We start from the raw sequence: 10,019 nt of genomic DNA, 5'->3' as shown, positions 1-10,019 counted from the left end.
AGCGCAATTGCGCTTTCTGAGAGACGTAATACAACCGCAATTCGGACATCGGAACTCTCGTGCAACAAAGATAACCCGTGACAAATTGGCTTATTTGTGGCAACATCGCAGAAAGAAAGCCATTCAAATCATACTGAATAACAGCGAGTATCCTCTGACACCACCTTGCCCCAGTAACACTCAAGATGTGCAGGCATATTATCATAATAAATGTGAAGGCAGTACCTCAATAGACGACGCCCCTCTGCTTCCACCATGGGCCGACTCACTTCTCTCACCAGAGCCAGAGTTTCCTCCAGTATCCTCTCCTTTCACAGAGGATGAAGTGCGAAATGTCCTAGCCAGGTTGCCAAACAATAAGTCCAGTGGTAGTGATGGGGTCACTTATGAAATGTTAAAGCTAACAAGCGTGAAAGAAAAATTGCTGCCAATCTTCAACACTTGTCTCACTAACAGGCGCGTGCCCGAGTCATGGAAGGGAGCGCTAATCCACAGAATACCCAAAAAAGATAATATTCCAAATGACCCCACCACTTGGAGAGACATTTCTCTCCTACCTACGATCTACAAACTGTTTATGAAATGCATTCTTGGGCGCATACTACCATGGCTGGTGGACGCAAACATGATGTCCACTAAACAAAAGGCATATATAGAAAGGCAAGGCATGAATGAACATGTATTCTGTCTAAAAACTGCCATAGATGACTTTAAACACGAAAGTGCAAAGTTTTATTCAGTGTTTCTCGATTTCCGTGACGCATTTGGCACACTCCCTCATAATATCATGTTAAGAGCTCTGGAGGAAATACATCTCCCTCAATGTTACATCGACATCGTTAAAGATGTGTACCAAGGCTCTTTCGTTCAGGTCATCTGCGGAGCCGAGCTCACTGAACACATTCCACTGCGCATCGGGATCAAGACGGGCTGCCCGTGGAGCGCAGTTAACTTCATTCTGTCAATCAATAGGTGGATAGAGTGGATGTGCCAAAGCGCTCCACCTGGAACCATCTCCCCAAATCCTGTACAAGCTTTTGCCGACGATGTGCAAATGGCATCCCGCCAGGAAAAGGTTGTGCAGGACATGTTGCACAAGACTGATGCCTTCCTTCGGTGGTCGGGCCTGGAGGTCAAGGAGTCCAAGTGCGCGACGTTCTTTGAAAGGAGGAGCGGCGGGAATAGGTGGTATCGGTCGAAGCTAGACCGCGACCCCCAATTCAAAATCAACAATAAAACCATTCGAGTCTATTCCCGAAATGAAACATATGCATACTTGGGACACAAATTTAATGTAGCTGGCGACTGGGACCAACAAGTGCAAGAAATAATATCCGATTATACTTCAAGGTTACATAAAATTGACACATCTCCTTTGCCGCTTACAATGAAACTGGATGCCATTGGGCAAATTGCCTTATCAAAGGTTCACCACTTCTTTGCCAATGTTCACTTAACACGTAAAACACTGCAAGACTTAAACAATAAAACGGTTCAGATAGTTAGAGGCTGGAGTGGCCTAAACACCCACACAACTCGGGACGTCATCCACCACAGTAGGCACGAGGGGGGCTTGGGAGTACCCGATTTTGAGTGGGTCTACATCGCCACCAGGTTGGCACATTTATTAAATATGCTGAACAACGATGATCCCTCTGTCAGGAAAATGGCCCGTGCATCGCTATTATTAGACCTTAAGAAGCGCAAAGTCCCTCTCGCCTCCGAATCTGAGCCGAACTTTCTGGGATTCAGAAGGAAACCGAACGGCAAACTGGACACTCGCGCCATCGGGTTCGGTGTCAGGTCTGACTGGCCGGATCTTAACGACCTCTGTAGTTGGACTGGTATCGTTCTGCGTTGGACACATAATGGAAAGAATGTAGCCCCATCCGAATCATTGGTTACTAGTGGGGACATCGCCGTCACTGCCACCTTGGTGGAAGACGGAGTCGAGTTCACACTCCCACCCACTAACTGTCGCGCAGCCCTGCTGGCAATAAAACACAGACAACGCCAAAAACACTGGACGGGACTAAGACTACAAGGCAAACTAGCCTGCTTGCCTTCTGCTGACCATTCTGTGTCCCACATCATCTTCAATAATGCATCCATTGATGAGGACATACAAACGTTTGCCATCAAAGCCAGATTGCAGGTTCTACCGTCCCAGCTGAACCTGTCAATCTGGTACCCACACACCCACACATCATTATGTATTCATCATGGACAAGAACAGTTCACTGAGACAATGTCACATATATTAAATGGCTGCTACTTTTATAAAAGCCTTTATATAGCCAGGCATGACAGGATTGTGAACTTGATTGTACAAAGCTTACCACCTATACTTTCACCAACATCCTCCACCCATGTCAATTGCTTTGTTAGACCTCATATGTTCTCTTTGTGTGAAGCTGAAATGTCTGTGTTTACTGATCTAAGTGCCACCAGGCCTGACATTTTGATAATAGATGAGCACCGTAGAAAAGTGCACATCCTGGAGGTAGCCTGCACCTTTGACTCAAGTTTAGAGGAGGCTTATTTAACTAAGCTGGTGAAATATTACCCTCTAGTACAGACAATTAACTCCATGGGCTACAACTGTCATTTACTTGTGTTCATTTTTGGCAGTCTAGGCCATGTGCATAGGCTTGTCACTAGTGGTCTTAGGATTGTCGGCCTTACAAAAACAAGCGCAAAACAGCTTGCCAAATACTGCTCAGTGTCCTCCATCATTGGCAGTCGCCATATTTGGAGGAGAAGGTGTTGTGTGTACCCATAATATCAGCTGTTTGACTGGCATTGGCCACGTTTCAGAGTTGTGTCGGAGAAAACTTTGCATCTATGACATTTGTGTCCTTATGTATATTATTATTAATTGTGGGCGCAAATAAAGTACTAAAAATGTGTGTGTGTGTGTGTGTGTGTGTGTGTGTATGTGTGTGTGTGCGTGTGTGTATGTGTGTGTGTGTGTGTGTGTGTGTGTGTTTGTGTGTGTGTGTGTGTGTGTGTGTGTGTGTGTGTGTGTGTGTGTGTGTGTGTGTGTGTGTGTGTGTGTGTGTGTGTGTGTGTGTGTGTGTGTGTGTGTGTGTGTGTGTGTGTGTCTTTCCCTCTCATCTCTCATCCATTCTCCACTGCAGGATGGTTAGTCAATTGTGTTTATACAGAATTGTTCACCTTTACCTCACTTTACTTCAGTTTAATTTTATCTCAACTTGCAGACATTTGAATTTACACACACACACACACACACACACACACACACACACACACACACACACACACACACACAGTTATAATCATAGATATTAGAGATTCCAACAGCTGTATTTTAGTTTCATCTTCTGATTCCACTGGTAGGAACACATACTGGTAATGTGCAAATATCCCTGATCCAATTTGTCATATAATGTAATGATTATGGCATATAGGCTACTGTAGCTTTTAAAGGTGCAGTGTGTAGTATGACATCATCAAGAAAGTTCTAGAAAGTTCTAGAATGCAACGCTCCCTGGGTAACCCCAACCCTTTAGAATAATAACAGAAGCTACAGTGGCCTTCAAGGACAAGAACAATTCTACATTTTAAACAATGCACCTGATGACATTCCAACTATGACACTTTCAAGATGGCGGCACTAGGCCTTGGTCCAAAATATGCAGAAATATGGACATATATGAGACCCTTTCTAAGGGAAAAAATAATTCAAAAAAAAATGTTCAGCTATTATGCACTAAATTAAATGTACTTATGGATATTATAATTACTTTCTACAAAATTTGCGAGGAAATAAAACCCAAAATTCTACACACTGCAGGTATAAGTCACTTCACCATAGAAATGAAAGCAAAGACCAAGAACACCGTCCTCCCTCCAAATGGTAAATGGACTTGTATAGCGCTATATCTCCGTTTATCACAGACCCAAAGCGCTTTACATTGTTTTTGTACACATTCACCCAGTCACACACACATTCATACACCGATAGCAGCAGCTACCACGCAGGGTAGGCTTAGCACTAGGGTGCTAAGCTAACTAAGCTAACTGTCGGGAGCAATTCGGGGTTCAGTGTCTTGCCCAGGGACACTTCGACATGTGGCGGGGAGACGGGGGATCGAACCTCCGACCCTGCACACCAGAGGCAAACTCCCTACCCACTTCGCCACTGCCGCCACTGCCGCCCCAAATCAACTGCATCTACCAATGAAAATAAAAGACAGCTTTTTCCAAAACGGCAAAATCCAAAACTTGCATTCTCCGCAATGAGTATCATTTTTCGTGTGGTTACGGAAGGAACAATATATCAACCACCCCCAGTTAAAGCTGGGGTGGAGGATTTGGGGAGAAAATGGCAGTTGGGATAGAGATTCGAATCCAAATACGTCAACCGCTCCACTTGTTCTCTTTGGTCCCTCCCCTATGGTCCCTCCCTGACACGCTCTACACCAACAAAGTCGTGCCAAAGTGAATGGACAGTCCCAACAGCCAATAAGAACTGAGAATCGGAGCCTCGCTCTGATTGGTCAAAGTGTACAGCTCGTGTTAATTTTTTACCAATCAGAAATCACATATCCCAGCTTTAACCAAATCACGCACTATAGGCCTACCTTCACAGAATTTGATTTCCAGTTTAACATCAGACAGTGAGGCCAGTGTGTGGGTCAGTTTGGTCTGTTATGTCACTCAGGCGGTGGGGGGGGTGAGTGGGGGGGGGGGGGGGGGATTACATACATGGACGTCCTGAAACGACCCACAACACCTTCTGTTTTTAAAGACAGATAATCTGCTCACTACATTACGTCACAGTTTGACATCACATCTCAGTGCTCTGACCTTTGGACCTTGGATTCTGTCCAGAGCTAAACAGCTGGGGAAAGATTCAGAGAAACGCTTAGTTTAAACTTTAAAGGCCTACTTCACCGGTGGGGATATGAAGGTGTATTGAACTCTGGGATCCTATGTAGTATTAATGTGCAAACATTTTTAGAAATCGGTTCATCCTAGCCTGAGAAAAAAGGCAGAAAGAGTGTTTTATGGTCTCACTGTCTAACCCTACATTTTACTAGTGTGACAACATCACACATGGTAAAATGTAGGGTTAGGATTAACAGGACAGCTGGGCCACTGAGGGAAGACTGAGGGAAGACTGAGGGAAGACAAACCTCATTCATTGTATTATAATAGTGATTTTATAATGATAGAACGCCGGTTCCGTATGGGTGAAGTATTCCTTTAATAGAACATGTAAGCAGCCTGTATACAATTCTGATCAAACCAAAGGCATTCATTACACCACTACACATCCTCACACAACCTTTTCGCATCAGCACAATATCTGCCAATTAGTGCAAACCTATCTCCTGCTCTTTCACGTCGCTGTAGGCAAACTGTGTGCTTTGTGTTGTTATGAATTATATAAGCATTCTCAGAGCACGACCATTACTGTAATGAGAAAGAAAATAAACAAAGGATAAACAGATTCAGAGAGGTGTATCCAGGCTCTACAGTCCATATTGAACTACTTTATTAGGTTTGCCAGTTCATTATTTGAAGTAAATGGTTAAAGGAATACTTCACCCATACGGAACCGGCGTTATATCATTATAAAATCGCTATCATAATATAATGAATGAGGTTTTTCTTCCCTCTGTCTTCCCTTGGCCCAGCAGCTGTCCTGTTAATCCTAACCCTATACACATGGGAACATATAGGGTCTTTCTGCCTTTTCTCAGGCTAGGATGAACCGATTTCTAAAGTTTTTGCACATTTATACTACATAGGATCTCAGAGTTCAATACACCTTCATATTTCCACCAGTGAAGTAGGCTTTTAAGTATACGTGACAATGTTTGCTCAGTAGCTGTAGTGCTATCATATCATAGGAAAATGTTACGTTTACTCATCCATGCAACGTCACGCTCTTTATTGAGGTATTACTTGGCAATCACCTTTCCCTGGTGGAAACTCACTATCTGCTCTGACACAGGCTCACAGCTGCCTTTCTGTGTGTGTGTGTGTGTGTGTGTGTGTGTGTGTGTGTGTGTGTGTGTGTGTGTGTGTGTGTGTGTGCATGCGTGGTGTGTGTGTCTGTGTATGCGTGGTGTGTGTGTCTGTGTGTGTGTGTGTGTGTGTGTGTGTGTTTGTGTGTGTATTTCTGTGTTTGTTTGTGTGTGTGTGTGTGTGTGTGTGTGTAGCCCACTAATCTCCACCATACTGTCTGTATACACATAATAGAGCAGCTAGCTAACATATTAGCCACGCTGCTGTTTCAATTAACGCACAGCACGAGTCCTTAAGAAGTGTTGGTCGACTGTCATTCATAATCTGAATATCTGAATATATCTTTATATATTTGTTCAATTTTGCCGAACAAATGTTGGTTATTATGGGTTTCTGATTCTAATAAAGAGTGCAATAATGGAGACACAAAAGTAATATATACAGCTCTGGAAAAAATGAAGAGACCACTCCAAATGTTCAGTGTCTCTCGTTTTACTATTTATAGTCATATGTTTGAGTAGAATGAACATTTTGGTCTTATAACATGAACTACTGACAACCTTTCTACCAAATCTCCCCCCCCCCAAAAAAAAATATTGTCATTTAGAGCATTTTCAATGAGTTATGTAGAGATGAAGATTGAAGAAAAATCCAGACTGGTCTCTTAAATGTTTCGATTGTTGTATAGAGCTGAAATTGAACTTTGAATTGTGGAGTCAGCGATTCTGAAGAACATTTGCTGTCAAAAATTGTTGTCAGAAATCAGTGAATATCTCCTCATGATCCACTACCTGTACTGTTTGTACACTGTGGTGGGTGGAGGAAATCCATTGTTAATAAACAGCCTAGGCTCTGTAAACTGTCAACAAAGGAAAGCCCACCGTCGATAGCAACATGCCCTGCCCGGTTACAGAGCCTAGGCTGTGTATTACCACTGTATTGGACTGGAAGGAGAGGGCGAAATGAGAGGATGTAGCCTATTGGATGAAGCGATTTCAAAATACAATGTCCGATAGTTATTGAACCTATTTACAATACAGCTCTGGATTAAATTAAGAGACCAGTCTGGATTGTTCTTCAATCTTCATCTCTACATAATTTATTGAAAATGCTCTTTATGACAAAAAATGTATTAGAATTTGGTAGAAATGTTGTCAGCAGTTTATATTATAAAACCAAAATGTTCATTCTACTCAAACATATGCCTATAAAGAGTAAAACGAGAGACACTGAACATTTGGAGTGGTCTCTTCATTTGTTCCAGAGCTGTATGTTATGAAACATAATTCCGATCACGCCGCCCCTTTGAAAATAAAGGAATCGTTTTACAGAGTCTAGGGGTGAAATCCATTTGTATGTGTAATGTTTGGCTGCGGGCTGTATAATAGGCAGCCCATTTAGGAGACAGTTTTCCAGCGTGAATGGGTCTGTTGTTAATAGACATTAGCATGTGTCAATGGTGGGGGGTGGGAGTGGGGGGGGGGGGGCGCCTAGCTTCCATAGCTGCATTTTCTTTCATGCAATTGAGACTGAAAACAAAGAGGCAGCAACCACAAAGGAGTATGTGCTCACCATATATCCATATCTATAGCTCCGGAAAAACATATTAAGAGACCACTCCAAATGTTCAGTGTCTCTCGTTTTACTTTTCATAGGCAAATGTTTGAGTAGAATGAACATTTTGGTTTTATGATATAAACTACTGACAACATTTCTACCAAATTCCAATATATGTGTTGCCATTAAAAAGCATTTTTCAATAAGTTATGTAGAGATGAAGATTGAAGAAAAAATCCAGACTGGTCTCTTAATTTTTTTTCCAGAGCTATATATAGCAGTAACTATTTCTCCAGGATATGAGAAAGGTTTTGATTTGATTGAGTAAAGAGCTCAAAAAGTGATCTCCCAGTATTCAAAATAACATATTATTTTGAAGGTTGTAGTGGCCTTAGAAATGACATTTTCTTCCCATAGCCTACACAGTATCACTGTTGTTACATGTGAATATCACCCATGTAATAAGGCTTTACAGTGTATCTGGTTATCAATGTTGACTTTACTTTTGATCTATAAAATGAAAAAATCCGTTCTGTAAAAACTTTGGACAATATTTCATCCATATGTAGTAGGCGTAAACCTGTTATAAATGAGGCTGCATATACTGTAGCCTACTTATATAGGGAAAAAGTGAAAAAGATGTTACACAAATTTTGGGGCGACTGTGGCTCAGTTGGTAGAGCGGGTCGGCCGATGATCAAAGGGTTGGAGGTTCGATCCCCGCCTTGCCACCTGTGTCATGGTTGTTGTGTCCTTGGGCAAGACACTTCACCCACCTTGCCTCGTGTGAATGTCGATAGTAAGCCTGCTATCGGTGAATGAATTTGTGTGTGAATGGTAACGTGTAAATGGGAACAGGTCTCCCTTGCAAAAGAGTCTTCGGACTCAATGGGATTTACCTGTATAAATAAAGGTTAAAAAAATAATAATAATTCACCTGCAGTATAAAGCACAATAGGGATATAAATAATTGCTCTATTATTATAGCTGCTCCACACAATCATTAGGCTACATGACTTAATCACTGCTTATCTTGGTATGGTCACACTGTACATGTCATGGTGACAACATAATAACACTGATTATATAGAGCTATTATTAATTATATGTTTACTGTCTACGTTCTCCCTGTGGCCACAGAAACACTGATTAGGCTATTACATCTGTAGTTTTGATGTTGGCTATGTTTTCTCCCCTACAAACAGTTTTGTATTCAATTTTCAATAAAAAAATTAAAAAAAAAACTATTTATTTTTACTTAGCCTAAATTCATTTAAACCATTGATTTGACCATTCATTTCTTCCATTGATCTTTCGAGGATAAATAAATAAAAAATAAAAACAATTCACCATCCACATTCTTCCGTCACCCTTCGGACAACACAAAGTAAGATGTATGAATATATGAGAGAGAAAATTGTGTATTGTGTGGAATTGTCCGAAAGAAAGAAAGAAAGAAAGAAAGAAAGAAAGAAAGAAAGAAAGAAAGAAAGAAAGAAAGAAAGAAAGAAAGAAAGATAGATAGATAGATAGATAGATAGATAGATAGATAGATAGATAGATAGATAGATAGATAGATAGATAGATAGATAGATAGATAGATAGATAGATAGATAGATAGATAGATAGATAGATAGATAGATAGATAGATAGATAGATAGATAGATAGATAGATAGATAGATAGATAGATAGATAAATAAATAAATAAATAGTATTATAATTTTCAATAAAAACATTTAAAAAAAACTTTAAAATTAAACTTTAAAAAATAAATAATTTACCATCCACGTTCTCCCTGTCGCTGATGTGCTGCAGATGTCCGCCGGTGTCCTCGCGGCTGAGATCGGATTCGTGGTGGTAGGACTCCAGCCTCGAGTGGGTATTTCTCCGCAGCTTGGGGCTGGCAGACACACAGCAAGAGGTCGTGCCCCCCATGGCCTTAAAATCTCCCCTTTAACGACCCCCAGGAGAGGTGGCCAAAGTGCGGATGAGTTTACAATCCTCAGTCCTTCTCCACTGGATGAAATTATCTTGAAATGATCGCCCAAAACAGTCGCTTAACCCCACAAAAGTCACCGTATATCACCAAACCATCGTATGTCCAGTAGCCTATCTCTCCCCTTTAACGACCCCCAGGAGAGGTAGCCAAAGTGCGGGTGCGTTTACTATCCTCAGTCCTTCTCCACTGGATGAAATACGCTTGAAATGATCGCCCAAAACAGTCGCTTAACCCCACACAAGTCACCGTATATCACCAAAGCGCATAGGGTGCATTATCGTATACGTCCAGTAGCCAAGTACGACCCCAGAAAGAGGTAGCCAAAGTGTGGGTGTGTTTACAATCCTTCCCAGTGGATGAAATATGAAAGTATCGCCCCAAAACAGTAGCTTAAACCCCGCGGTACCAAGGCGAACAAGTCACCGTATTATCACCACTGCGAGCGGGGTGCATCACACAGCC

General features: G+C 41.7%; 1 protein-coding gene across 6 annotated transcripts in view; it reads right to left on the bottom strand.

Moving 5' to 3' along the window:
- Positions 1 to 9,808, bottom strand: part of LOC307256000 (cyclin-Y-like) — a gene marked incomplete at its 3' end in the record, with an annotated part of 31,257 nt that extends 21,449 nt beyond the window's left edge. For all 6 annotated transcript variants that reach the window (XM_080034846.1, XM_080034847.1, XM_080034850.1 and 3 more), the window contains exon 1: positions 9,340 to 9,808. In XM_080034846.1, coding sequence (XP_079890972.1) covers positions 9,340 to 9,493 — 154 coding nt within the window. In that variant the 5' untranslated portion in view covers positions 9,494 to 9,808. The remainder of the gene's footprint in view (positions 1 to 9,339) is intronic.
- Between the last annotated feature and the right edge of the window lie 211 nt (positions 9,809 to 10,019).

Source organism: Ammodytes marinus, assembly GCF_949987685.1.
Source record: "Ammodytes marinus genome assembly, chromosome: 9".
Classification (NCBI taxonomy): Eukaryota; Metazoa; Chordata; class Actinopteri; order Uranoscopiformes; family Ammodytidae; genus Ammodytes; species Ammodytes marinus.
The sequence above is the reverse complement of the archived record's forward strand: the minus strand, read 5'-3'. Positions and strand labels throughout refer to the sequence as shown.